We start from the raw sequence: 14,378 nt of genomic DNA, 5'->3' as shown, positions 1-14,378 counted from the left end.
ACGTAATCCAAGTTACTCTATGTCCCTGGCTTTGCAGAGCTGGGCAAGAAATGTCAGCAGCACATAAGTGATTTAAGCTTTTAAATCCTAATTTTCCTTTACCTGTGTTAGAATTGTTTAAAAATGGTAAATAAAAGAAATGCTCAATAAATTCTTAAGCACACACACACACCCCCCATATTAGTTTGCTTAGTGTGTTGGTGCTGTCCTCTATGAATAGTTAACTGTTCACTGTTAAACATTGTAGAATGATGCCAGGTTAAAAATAGTGGTAGCTGGCTTATAACTTTAATATATTACTCAGCCATGTGTGGCCAGCGTTTTGTCAGCATAGCAAATCCCCTAATGAATTGACATAATTTATGAGTAAAGGAAAGTTATTCAAATGTGGAAGTTTTATGTATATTGTAAGCCTGATTTGCCTATCAAATTCTTACAGAAATTCTTCACGTCTTGCAATTCCCTGAGCAGATGAGATCAGCAGGATGCAGTATTTGCTTGGAATGCCCTGTAGCTTGCTTTAGGGATGTTGCTGTTAGTGGAAGATGCCTGCCTGTAGTGGTTGGTTGTCTCCTCTGTTTGGGCTTTTTCTGATTACTGCCACTTGAAAACATTATCTTGAAATCAACAAAGAATCTTTGCACTGAAAACTTCTTAACTGAAGAGTCCAACAAATCTGTTTAATAATCATAGTCAATATTGATATGAGGCAAATGGGTATCTCTGGTGTGTGTTTTTAAAAAAGAAAAAGGAGGTTGAAGAAAAGAAAAAGGGGGTTGACAATTCATGAAAACTTCAGAAATCATGTCTGTTGGGTTCAAAGACTGTGCTCTCAGAACTGTTTAATAGTTCTTAAATGTACGTATGTCTAAACAACTTTCTGATGGTATAGGTGCTCTATACCATACACCAGTTTCAGGCATTTTAATGGTATTGACTGCAGGTACTTACAATGTGAAGCAACATTGGAGGGAGGAGGCAGGGGTAGTATTTTCAGTTGTCTTAAGAACTTCAGAAGGGGTGATTATGTGGTATTGTGTGACTTGGCAGGTAGCTTTCCAGCTTGGTAGAAATTGTTAGTCAACATAATTTGGTAACCTCTTTATACTTTTAAAACCCTACCATCTGTACCTACTGGTTTAAAAAGTCATGTCAGCTATTTGTTTGGGTGCTCATGTGAACCAAATGCAGAATTTGCACAAACAAGAGAACTATCAAAGAGACTGCATGTAAATACGCCCCCGGCTTCTGGCTGCTACAGAGAAAAAGCATGGGAAGACTGACTTACAGAGATGGCTGAGCTGATCCTGACTAGAACTGAGAAGGATGCGAGGAAAGGCGGAATGTAGTTCTTCATGTAGTCCCAGGAGAGGAGGGAAGAGGCAGAGTGACAGAGGAAGTTGGAGAGAAAGCAGAGCCTTCCTCAAACATGATTCTTGAGCTTTTTATACTTGGGTCTCTGCAAGTGAATTTTGTAGAACTGTATTTATTCAGATATGTTTAACCTTTCATATTTACTGTGTTTAAAAGTCTGTCTTATAAAGGGCTGGGTTTTGGCTCATTAAATAGTATGGGAATAGTATTTGATGTATTGCTACTGTCTGCTTATAGGCAGGGAAGCATCAGAGGATAATTCAGGCTAGCAAGGAGTTTAGGAGGTCTCCACTCCAACCTCCTGCTCAAAGCAGTGTCAGCCTGAGGGCAGACCAGATTTCTCAGGGTTTTGTCCAGTTAGATCCTGAAAGTGTCCATGGATGGTAACTGCGCAGTCTGTCTGGGCAACCTGGGCTTCTGCTCCAGTGTCCTCATGTGGAAAACAGTTTTCCATATACGCAGTCTGAACTTTTTGTGTTTCAACTCATGCCTGTTGTCTCTCATCTTCCCTCCATGCTCCACAGCAAAGAGCCTGGCTCAGTCTTTAAGAACTTCATACGTACTGGACAGCTGCTAATAGGTGCTCCCTAAGTCTTCCTTTCTCCAGGCTGAGTGAACCCAGTTCCCTTAGCCTCTCCTCATGGTGAAGTGCTCTGACCCCGTGATTGTCTTGGTGCCCCTCTGCTGAACTTGTTCCAGTTTGTTGTCTGTGTTGTTTTGGGGCTGCCAATACCGGACACAGGATCTAAATGCGGTCTGACAGATGCTGAGTAGAAGGGCATAATACCTTCCCTTGGTCTGCTGGCTACGGTCCTGTTTATGCGGCTCAGGATGCTGCTTGTGGTCTTTGCTGGCAGGGCACATAGGTGAGCAGATGTTCAGCTTGCGGTCTGCCAAGATCCCCAGGTCCCTTACTGCAGAGCTGCTGCCCACCTGGTCAGTCCTCAGCTTGTATTGCTGCAAGGGGGTTTTACCTTCCCCAGGTGCTTTTGTCCTTCCGGAGTTTCCTAAGGTTCCTGTTGGACCTTTCTCCCAGCCTGCCCAGGTCCCTCTGGATGGCAGTCCAGCACTTGAATGTGTGCATTGGTTCCCGCAGTTTGGTATAAGCAATGTCCCTTTAAAGCATTATCAAACCCACCTGGTTTATATTTTTAACCTTGATTGTAGCCTTAATTAGAATAGAATGAGAAAATGGAACCAGCATGTTTCAAGGTGCTGGATTTAATAGAAGCTGTATTTTCTACAAAAATATATGCCTACATGAATTGTTTAGTAAGTAAGGGATGCCACACAGCACTACTGTTACTAATGCATTTAAAAATTAAAAAGTAATTCCTTGGTGCGTTTCAGGCATCCTAGGAACTTAATCCACCTGGGACAAACCCAAAGTAACCGGTTGCTGTTTTAATGAATGACAATTTTGGAGAGTTTGACTTCAGGCACTTGCTGCCACCTACAGTCAGTTAAGCTTGGTGTTGTGTGCTGGTATTGGGCTGCGCGGTTGGGAACGTGTAGGTTATGGACACGGTTCTTTGGAACTCTGCTGTAGTAAATCTTCTCTGGCAAGGTAGAATGGGGTGCATGTGTTGATATATAATATTTACACATATATATGTGAGCCAGTATGATATGAAAGCTGTAATTGTAAATCAGAAGAATCTTTGGGGAAACATTTTTTTTAAATGTAATTCTGTAGGATGCAAGTATGTAAATGTTGCCTAATTAGTAGCTAAAAACAGGATAAAGAGAACCTAATGAAGGCTTCTACAACATTAAATAGTATTAGAAATTATGCATGCTTTCTCACAAGGTGGTACAGCTACTTGCAGCATAAGCAGTACATATAAAGCAGATGAAGATACAATAGCTGCTTTCGAGTACTGTAGAATATATTAATATTTTTAAAAATTAAAAAGAAGCTGTTTTACACAGGAGTAGTATCTGCTTTCAAGTAGACTTTGTCCCATTGCTTCTTACTTTATTAAGTAGAACGCAGGTTTGTGACTGTCCAGCCAGTCACCTCGGCTATCGCTGCACTGTTAGGTTTTAATGCTCCACACAGACACCTACTGCTTGAACTATTAGAATTGTAAATTGTCATCATCAATTAACCATGTTAAGGAGGAATGAGATGCTTCAGTTGTAGCTCACTAATGTACCTGTGCACCAGAGAAATGGGAAGTTTAGTGATCTTCAGTCTTTTGTGAACGTCAGAGCGCTTTTTATCTAGTTCAGACTGCCTTCGTGCCTGCTCAGTCTCAAGACTTGAGTTCAGTCTGCTTCCTGGCTCGAGATTTAGGGACACAGTGGACATGGACAGTTAGAGCCAGTTTGTTACGCTGGCAAAATACATTGTGATCTAATATGTTGTGAGGTCTCATTACAAAAATACCCTCTGTAGTTATTTGCTAAACTTACAGAAAGACTGTATTTTAAATAACAAAATTACAGGAGTGCTAGGTTAAAAGTCCAGCTGTGAAAGTAGGAACAGTAATGCCATGAGAAACTTGTTCTCTTCTCTTGCTTGGGTTCACTTACTTTTCCTGAATGTTGGACAACTTTTAGTTATTTTCCCTCTATTTCAAAACTGTTTTGTTTTTTTGGTTTTTTGTTTTTTTGGGTTTTTTTGTTTTTAAGTAATGTATGGAGTGCTTCTGTGGGCTCATTAATTACATGTCTGTTGCTCAGCTTTGCCTAGGTTTGGTGAAACTGCTGCCATAATCACAATTCTTTGACTGGAATGGGGTCTGTTAACCGTGGGTTTTATATCTAAAGCTCCAGTGAGCTAGCAGTGTCTGAAACCCTTTTCTCTGGTTTCTCCCTTCCATCCCCTTGGAAATTCCAGACAGTCAACTTTGCTAATTTGGAGCACTTCAAAACTCATGTAATTTAAAAAGAGAAGCTCATCAAACTGTCTTGTAATGGCAAATATTATTGTATGACAGGTTTTACGTGGCAGTCTGATCTAGGTTGTTAATCATTAAACAATTTGATTAAAAACCCTTAAAAGGACAGTACCATATGCCTTAGATGACTTCTGTAAGAATCCATATGGAGACTGGAAACTTGAGATTTTTAATTAAGCACAAATATGTCTAATCAATAATGTGGTTAGTGGGTTCTTCATTAAGTATTTTTCAGATTCAACCAATATACAAGGCTGATAAGTATTTTCAACTTCTTTTACAGGGTGACCTAAAAACGTATATCTGCAATGAGCAGGAACACGTTAAAGGAGATTCACAAATAATGCTGCTACAGAGAATGGCGTGTGAGATTGCTGCTGGACTTGCTGTAATGCATAAACACAATTTTGTGCATAGGTATGCTTTCCAGATAAATTGCTTTTAGTTATGATGCACTCTAAAATTCATGCAGGTATTTTCATTAAAATCCGTGTTTACTGAAGATTGTGTTTAACAAACTTCCGTCTAACTTCCATATCCTAAGTCATGAAGGTGTGATGCTTAGGAAGATGCTCATTCAACTGCAGTGGTGTGGTGATACAGCTCCAGCCTGGCTGAAAGCCAAGCACCTGCTTTTTAGGTTTGAAGCCCACAGAACACAACCTACTGCTAAGCCACTCCAGAAGCTGTAGTGTTGATGAATTCTGAGCCAAGTTAAACTTGCTTTGTTTGTTGTGGGGAGAGGGATGTTAGAATTTTGTTAGAATGAGTCTTATACCTGCTGTGTGGTTTTAATAATTGTAGCAAATTAGAACTTCTGTTTGGTAATCTGTTACCTTTGTTACTAAAAATGGGGGGGAACCCCAAAACGAAAATGCTGCCTTTCTAATGCAATAAGGGAGAAGCTAGAAGCTGACTTTAAATGAAAAATTGATTGAAGCAGATACTTTCTCACTGAATTATTGTTCATGTAACCTTTTAATCTTCAGTAACAGAGGTAGTCAGATTTAGAAGATCATGATGGGAGAATAATTTTGTTTTAATTGGGGGGAAAAATGCTAGATTTCTTTAAGGTTGGCACAGCTGATACTGAAAAAATGGCAGTAGTTGTAAAATGCTGGAGAAAAGAATGTGTTCATGAAACTAATTGCTCAGAAATATGCCAAAATACATTTTTTTGGCTTTAAATGGAAAGGTGTTAAGGAACTGGAAGACATCAACTTTAGATCTGTAATGACTAAAATAGTAAAGCATGCTTGTTCCACAAACGTGGCTTACCTGATGAAACCTTGGCTATCACAAGATAGTTTGATTTTATGTTGGATCAGTCTGTTCTTTGCCATAGAAACAGTGCTTGTATCATCCCTTTCAGCAAGCTAGAAACTTGGGCTAGAGCTTATTGGTGCACATCTTGCTACCTAGAGAAAGCAGAGACCTTGTGTTCAGGAAGAAGCTGAACTATCCGACTGAAGTCTTGAAAGGCGCAGGTGTAAAATGACAGCAAGACCCTGCGAAAACACCAAAGCCTGGACTCTGGTGGTGGCTGATGGGCAGAGCTATTCCTTTAACCCCTTTAACATTTCGAGTGACTTGAAGGTAGTACCTGTGGTACCTGCCAGACGGATTGATCACTGTTTCTTGTGTTGCAGCAGTATGGCTCCGTAGGTATTAAATGTAACAGTACGCTCTCAGTGAAATAGTTAAACTTGATCATTAATCTGTGGATCTGCAAGTTTCTCACTGTAAATGTTTACTTCTAGCAACACTATCCTGATGCTGTCAGAGTAAGTGGTAAAGCTCCAGCATCAGCGATTTTGTTGTTAGTGGTAAATTCAAGCAGCCAAAATTTCTATTTTCTCTTCCAGGATATTTATTTAAATAGTATAAAACAAGCTGGAAAGTTTGGGACATACCTGAGGCTTACAAATGTGTTTGACCTGTGTATTTCGGTGACTCTGGACAGGAAAACATTTTCTTACTGCTTTGAAGTAGGAAAGGTGTGTGGTTTTCAGACTGTTTGTACATTAGAGACTTCTTTTTTAGCCACACAGAAGCAATCGTGGAGTTCTTCCAGTGCACTTAATTGCCTTGTACCCTTCTGTGAAACTGAGAAGCAAAATATTTGAGCAATTAGTCTGCTGAGCTCTTTGCTGTCACAGCTACAGTTCTGTAGTAAGCACATGGCTTCATTAAACTTGCATAAATTTCTGAGTTTGCATGATGAGTTTTCTGAAACGCCTTCTTGGTATTATTACAGCAGCACTGCTGGCTATAAGTACTTGTCTGATTTATGGTGGGAGCTGGAAACTACTTCTGTGTGTATTCAAGAGCTTTGTGATTTGTTTATTAAAGAACTTTATGAAATACTTTTTCTGATGGTCTTTTTCAAGGACTGCCTGTAGTTCTAGTTCATGTGTAATATATGGTTTTGTTATTTAGAGGCACTTAACTTTAGGTGTAAAATGCTACTAGTTGCTTAGTATTATACTGTAAGTATTTAAACCTGATCTGAATTGTTGATGGTGCCTGCTTGTGACAATTGAAATGCAAGACATGTAGTGATAGGTGTCGGGTAAAGAGGGACCTACATCACTAGAGCATGTGAACAGCATAGGTAACTACATTATAGGATTATTAATAGAATTAAATAATCGCATATAAACTGTGTCGTTTGAATGCTTAGGAGTATACTTCACTACTCTAGAGTAAAGTGACTACATTTTGAACTTTTTATAAAGGACAGTATAATAGTCTAGGGGTTTTTGCATAAAATCTTTAAATGCAATTGCTTTGCCACTATGTTTAGTTTTCTTTGATTCCAGAACACAGGTTCTGCTTGGTTTTGTGGCTCTAAACTGATGCTCTTTTGAAAATGTGGGAGGGCCTAAGGGCAGTCATATCCTTGTGGCCACAAAACAGATGTTGTCTGATGAGTCTGTCATGACGAGAGACCCTGTCAGTGTTTGGTTTTTTCTGAAAGTGCTGAGTGTTTCTATAGAACTATGGTGTCCGCAGTATTCCAGTGAGGTATGGGATCAATTATTGGCTTGTACAGGTTCTAAAACTTAATGAAAATGTAAGCAGCAAAAGAACTATCCTAACATTTAGTTTGGATCAAAATCGTGCTTTTTACATTAATAACTCCAGTTACTGTGCCTGGCTTTGCATTATGAGTTGGTCTTTTGGAAGGCATGGACTGGTTTAATTTTGTCCAAAGAGAATCAGGAGGGTACCTCCAAAGCACACCTTTCTTGCAGCTGGCTTGCTTCAGCCTTTAGGAGGATGTAGGTCTATGGGATCAGACTACAGCTCATGCAGATAAAATTGTTGGATAAAATCAATGGATAAAAATTGTAGTGTGGATGTTGAATCCGTAGCACCTAAGTAGTGTCACTTTTGTTAACCCACTTGTTTTAATTTGCATTGAAGATTCCTTGGTTTGGTCTCATTGTTTATTTGTTTTCTTTTTCAGTGACTTGGCCTTACGGAATTGCTTGCTTACATCAGATTTAAATGTCAAAGTAGGAGATTATGGTATAGGATTCAGTAGGTATAAGGTAAGTTAATATAGTCATGTACCACTTTTTTTAAAGGGTTTGGGGCCTAAGGTTACAACAAGCATACTTTAAAGTTATAAACTAGATTGTCCTTTATTTGAATAACTTTTGAAGTGTAACTGGGAAATAACTGTGGCAAGCTCATGTAACAGAATAGGTGGTCTTTCTAGAGACAAGTGGAGTTCATGCTTGTACAAGAAAGCTTCTGCTTATATCTACCAGGTTTTAGGTCCTATTTACAGTAGTCCTAAAATATGCACAAATTCATTTTAATGTTTTAAGAAAGGAAAAATTCAAATTTCTTAATGAAAATGTTCAGAGTATTTAAGTGTGATAAAAATTAAGAAAGTGGAAAAAATCAAGGCATTAATTAAAAAAGTTTTTTGAGTACTGATCCTTACAACAGTTTATTTGTTGTGGTAAGGAGTGAGTGTCTTTCCTCCATAGCATTATTCTTTACTACTTGGGGAAAATGGGATTAATTTTTTACATTCTAATTTTTTGCATAGGGATCACATAAAACCATGTTAAGGAAACTACTGTCAACTTCTGGAAGTTGATCCAATGTTTGTTCAGTCTTTTTCTGCTTTTTATCAATAATTTAGGAAGATTATATTGAGACAGATGAGAAGAAACTTATTCCTCTTCGATGGACTGCACCTGAGTTAGTAACAAGTTTCCAAGACAGACTGTTATCAGCAGAGCAAAATAGATACAGTAACATATGGTATGTAGCAGTCTTTAAAATAATTTCAATGAGAGATTTGTGAACATATTTTCAAATGTTACACAAACGAGTAAATAATATTTATAGTTAAATTGAATATTGGCTTGATACACTGCTTTTTTATTTAATCAGATGTACAGTAGGTTAATCTCTACAAACCTGAAGCTATATCTTGCTGTGGAAGGATGCTTAGGCATCTGTTGAGAGCACAGTTATGCTAAGAAAAAAAGTTTAGCAGAATAGGTGTTTATACTAATAAACATCATTACTGTATGTTTGCCAGTTGCCTTCAAATGTTTATAAAGGAAGGAAATGGTAAATTATTTTTCCAGTAATGTAATAGCTGTGGATGACAAGTTGATCCCACTAAAGCCTGATTAAGTTCCATTGGCAGAACCCTAGCATTTTAATTGCTGCAGCATTTGAGGGCTGCAATGAACTGTTTGTCTCTGCTACCAGAGAGCTTACAGACAATGGATGGTGAAAATCTTGATGAACTTTTTTGAAATCACCAAGTTCCATTGCAGTTCTCAAGTCCTAAGAAATTTGGATAATGGAAATTAGGACTTAGGCTAACATTTCTGAAAACATTGTAGTTAAATTCCTGCTTTTATATTCTAAGGGTATTAAATAGTAAACTAGGTTTTATTTGCTAATTTAAAAGTAGGGCTGCAGAAAGCAAGTGGGATAGATAGAAATTGCCTAAATACTGATTTCCTTGCAGACTTCCTCAGATCATACTGTTCACCTAAACTACAAGCAGCCAGGGTCTTAAGGTTGCAAACTTGAATTTTGGTGCCTCTGTATACAGAGCTGCTTTGAACAGATCTGGACTAGATGACTTCCAGAGACCCCCTTCCAGTCTAAATTATTATAATACATGCAGTCTCCATTAATTTACATTTTGAGCAAGGAAAGTTGCTCAAAGATCAGTATCAAGGTTAATAACTGAAAATGTGATTAGCGATGTATATGATACGTATACAGCACTGAGGAAAGGGGTGGCTTCTGACTACTGCAGGTTAAAAGGAAGTAATTTTATGAAAACTGGAACAAAGATTAGTTTTCTAGCAGTTGGACCCGTAACTGCAATTCCTGATGAAAGTTTTTCCTGTTGTTAACCGTAAAGTTTTTTTATCTTCTCTAAATAGGCATTTTCTATTTTTTTTTAATGTGTGTGGGGTTCTTCCGTAGTTGAATCATTTGAGGCCTGTTGCATCTTGTTGCCTTAAGGCAACTTTATTCTTGAGGCTTCTAGTGTTCTGTCAAAATGAGTTAACAGATTCTGCATAGAGCCAATGGGAGAGTGATATTTGTTCTTATTAGTTATGCTTTGCTCAATCCTTACAGTCTTAGGAAGCAACTTTAAAATAGTTCTTGGAACGCACAGTCATTTGCTGCTCTTTTTCAGGTCCCTGGGTGTAACATTATGGGAGCTGTTTGAGAATGCTGCTCAGCCTTACTCAGACTTTTCTGACAGGGAGGTCTTAACCCATGTCATAAGGGAGAAGCAGGTCAAGCTCTTCAAGCCACGTCTGGAGCAGCCATACTCTGATAGATGGTAAACTTTAGATGTTTTTATTTATTCTTAAAGCTGCTGAAGTAGTTTCTCAGAATACTCTGTTCTCTTAAATATATTGAAATTGCTATGTGATATCAAGCTCTTGGCAAAGAAACCCTAGGTAAAAGGATTAAAAGCAGTTGCTATAGATGGAAAGTCCTGCCTGTGATATTAATTGTTACTCCTTAGCTTGCTAGATATCTGAATTTTGTAAGTTCCTTTTCAGTGTGAAACCTATTGAAACATGTTTCTTATTTGTATAGGTATGAAGTTCTGCAGTTCTGCTGGCTACCTCCAGAAAAGAGACCAACAGCAGAAGAAGTGCATAGACTCTTAACTTACCTTCGAATGCAAAGCCAAAGGGACTCGGAGATTGATTTTGAACAGCAGTGGAACGCTCTTAAACCGAACACCTCAAATAGAGAAACAAATAATTCTGCATTTCCAATCTTAGATCACTTCACAGGAGATAGACTTGGCCATGAGATGGAGGAAGTTCTTACTGTAACTGAAACAAGCCAGGGTCTCAGCTTTGAATATATCTGGGAGGCAGCTAAACATGATCATTTTGATGAATGTGGTCATGTGAATCCTGAGGATGCAATGACGTACACAAGTATTTTCTTTCCAGTGGAGGTTTTTGAGAGGTCACTTTCAGAGCAAGGGTCGGGAGCACAGGATGGAAGCGGTCAAGAAGCATCGCTTGCTGTCCCTGGGGTGTTACCTGTGTTTGATGCACACAAGCTTTCTGTTGGAAATGACTACTATATCCAATTAGAGGAAAAAGGAAGTGGCTGCAGCATGAATTTTGATAACCAATCAGTTGTCCTAACTACAGAAGTTGATCGTCAAGAAGCTGTACAAGAAAAAAGTTGTCATTTCACAGTTCTCAGGGATCTTGATGTTGAGGAATCTAGCACTGATGGGGACTTCTTCCACTACAATACAGATCCGAAAGAGGAATTTTTGCCTGCTACTGGTAGTCCAGAAAGTCCTTTCCAGAATGCGTTTAATGACATTGACAGATCAGAAGAATTGACAAACAGAAAAATACTTGGTTTTGCTGAAACAAATGATACTCCTAAAGACTTTAAAGTAGCTGTTTTGAATGCAAACACAGATGCTAGAAAGGCAGTAGGCCTTTCTGAGAAGGAACATTCTAGTCATGCTTCTGAAAACGAAACAGTTCCCTTATGTGAAAATATCTCTAACCAGTCTGACTTGGTAACTTTAGAAGAACTTTCTGATAACTTCTTATTTCTTCAAGAGAAAAACTTATTAACAGGGTTATTGTCTAACAAAACCAGCAGTGATTTTGCGCAGAAACCAGATGTTCTAAAACGTATATTAGAAACCTCAAATAGAAACTCTGTAGAGCCTGAGCCTGTGCTGGCTGAAAATGCACAGGTCTTTTCTTTAATACGTGAAAGTCTTAGAACAGTGAAAGATGAAAATTTTAACCCTGTGACAATGAATAAAGATCTGAATTCTCAGTCTCACACTACTGTAGAGATGCAGGCATCCTCTAGTCCATCTGCAGGACATAAGTCACGTGATAAATGTGCAAATCTTCCTTATTTGAAGGATGAGGGAAAACTTAGAAATGTGGAATTGAATGAAGTTGTGTCCTGTAACATTGATACTGTCTGTCAGGAAGAGCTATCCAATAATGCCAAAAATAATGATGTTGGCAACAATCCATATTACAACATTGCTGTTGAAACAGATGAGTGTGGTGCACAAATAAAGCAGGGAATGCTTTTCAAACCTGATGAAGTAGCTTTTAATAGAGAAAAAAGTAGTGATCAGGAAGATATGAAAAGAAACTTGCAAGATAAGTCTCCCATATTAAAAGATGAATGTTTATTGGAGGAAAGACAAGAAACATCAAATAGTTTTGAGAACTGTAAGGATATTCCAGAAGAGATGACCTTAATTTCTGTTGCTACTTCAGATTGTACAAGCCAGGATAGTCTTCTGGATGACAGCCCGTCTCCTTTACAAACTGTAGAACAAGCCTTAGAGACACCCGATTCTTTGGATTCTTTAGATGTAAATGAGGTTTTGGAATCTTTACAGGTTCAAAGTCCTCAGAAACTTTTGCCACCTGATAAACCAGCTGACAGTGGCTATGAAACAGAGAACCTGGAATCTCCGGAGTGGACTTCCCACATCACTGTTGACGATGCTTCTAGTGTAGAGACTACTCTCTGTGTTGTCAGTGAGGGCAATGTCAGTGCTTTACCTTCTAATCCAGTCATAATCGTTTCAGAAGCAGCAGCTTGTTTAGATGCAGTGAACAGCAATTTTGAAATAACCCCAAAGGTTTTTCTGGGTGGAAATCAAAACTCATATAGAGACTCTGCCTATTTCTCTGATAATGATTCTGAGCCAGATAAAAAAGCAGAAGAGACTGTGAATCTGTCAAGAGAGACTGCATGTGTTGTCTCTTCAAATATAGGAGACGATAATACTGAAGAGGATTACAGTTTGGAAGAGAGGCAGCAAAAGTGTGGTGTAAGGAATTACCAGGATACCAATAATCAAAATGCAGAACTAGAACTAAATCATAACTTGGAGATCCAAGAGATGGATGTAGGGATGCAGGGGTGTCCTGATGAGTGGGCAGAGGCAACTCTGAATTCCCTGGAAATATCGATGGAAAGTAACCTGTCTGAGACTTCCCATAAAAGTGTCTCTTGTGTTGGCACTAACACTTCAGAACTTCTTTCACACAGAGACTTGAAGTCTGTGCATAACATACATAGTCATTTAGATCTGAGTAACAGTGATAAGTCCTTCTATCACACTGAAGGGCAAAAACTGAAAGAGCCAGATATTGAAGGAAAATACCTCGGCAAACTCAGTGTTTCTGGAATGCTGGATTTAGAAGATGGTGATGATGCGGATGAGGAAGATGAAAACAGTGATTCTGAGGATGATATGAGGACTTTTCATATGCATAGTCTGAGTTCTGACAGTGAAGATGAAACTGTTCATCAAGTACCTGAGATACTTACTGACAAGGATGATGGAAAAAATCTGAGAAGCTTGTTGAAACTTCCAAAACCTCTTGATGAAAGGCAACATGAGCATTGGAAAAATGAGAAAAAGGCTGTAACATTCTTTGATGATGTGACAGTCTATTTGTTTGATCAGGTATCCTTTTTTTATTTACTAAGTAAAGTTTTTGTTGCTTTGGGTTTTCTTAAAAAAGACGTGGTAGAATATCTTAATATTTGTGGACACACTGTTACAAGCTCACCTTTCTTTTTTGGCAGGGTTAGATCTTGTTTGTGATGTGGGTTATTTTTTATTTTTATTTAAAGAGAAAAGAAAACCTTTCTTTGCTAGGTGCAGTTGTGTGCTGCTGGTAGAATACCAGCACTAATTTGAAGTGAAGGAGGGCTTTGCTTTGGGCAGCGTGAGTTGTTAAGTCCTGAATCTCCATTGCTTTTGGACACTTGACTGCAGCACTGAATGAAATGGTGGTTTTTAGCGATGTCTTTCTGGTATTTATAATTAATTGAATATGTGAGACAGCATTGTTGTGGACCAGATTTGATTAATTCATTTTACCAGAATGTTGTTGTAACTTTATAGAAGCAGTTTATCTGTTTAACAAGTTTGAGGACTTTTTAAGTTCAAATGCCTTTATAAAAGGAAAGAAAAAACCACACCCAAATAAAAAAAACAAACCACCAAAACCAAACAAAAACCAAAAAAACCCAGACTGCAACCTAAGTCTGAATCTTGTGTTAGTTACTGTTAAAGTAAATTTACCTTAAACCGTAATCAAAGATGAGAATGCTATTTAGATGGTGATGCTACTTTTTATTAATCCTATGATTCAGGTTCAGTGGAATACTGATCTGCTTATAAAATTCAAGGTTACCTTTGTTTCCCGATCTGCTTTATCAATTTTTAACTTCTGTAACTTGATATGGAGGGGATTGTATTTTAACATTTTGGCAACTAAACTAGCACAGTGAGTTTAAAAGAACAGTCATACTGTCAAGCTTTGGAAATGTTGCTTATAATGACGCACATAAATATTGGAGTTTTGTAATAGAAAACATAGGTGATATATTTGTGTTGGGGCAGCCTGTAGAATAGTAATCCTTTTGTCAGAAAGGGAAAAAAATTAGCTGTGTTTAAACTAGTTGTCTTTATTGTTACAGTAACTGATAACATGTTGGCTGCTTCAAATACCAGTCATACAAAGTCTGTCTCTTTATCCTGAAGCATGATTA

The 14,378-nt window shown here is 38.2% G+C and overlaps 1 protein-coding gene across 2 annotated transcripts in view; it reads left to right on the top strand.

Moving 5' to 3' along the window:
* Window positions 1-14,378, top strand: part of LMTK2 (lemur tyrosine kinase 2) — a 42,508-nt gene that overhangs the window by 21,985 nt on the left and 6,145 nt on the right. For both annotated transcript variants that reach the window (XR_005103821.1, XM_037384947.1), the window contains exons 7-11: window positions 4,564-4,697; window positions 7,753-7,837; window positions 8,443-8,564; window positions 9,976-10,125; window positions 10,389-13,284. Coding sequence is in view for 1 of the 2 variants with exons in the window: in XM_037384947.1 (XP_037240844.1) it covers window positions 4,564-4,697; window positions 7,753-7,837; window positions 8,443-8,564; window positions 9,976-10,125; window positions 10,389-13,284 (3,387 nt within the window). In the remaining variant the exon portion in view is untranslated. The remainder of the gene's footprint in view (window positions 1-4,563; window positions 4,698-7,752; window positions 7,838-8,442; window positions 8,565-9,975; window positions 10,126-10,388; window positions 13,285-14,378) is intronic.

Source organism: Falco rusticolus, chromosome 4, assembly GCF_015220075.1.
Source record: "Falco rusticolus isolate bFalRus1 chromosome 4, bFalRus1.pri, whole genome shotgun sequence".
Taxonomy (NCBI): Eukaryota; Metazoa; Chordata; class Aves; order Falconiformes; family Falconidae; genus Falco; species Falco rusticolus.
Note: the sequence above shows the minus strand (reverse complement) of the source record. Positions and strands in the feature narration are given on the sequence as shown.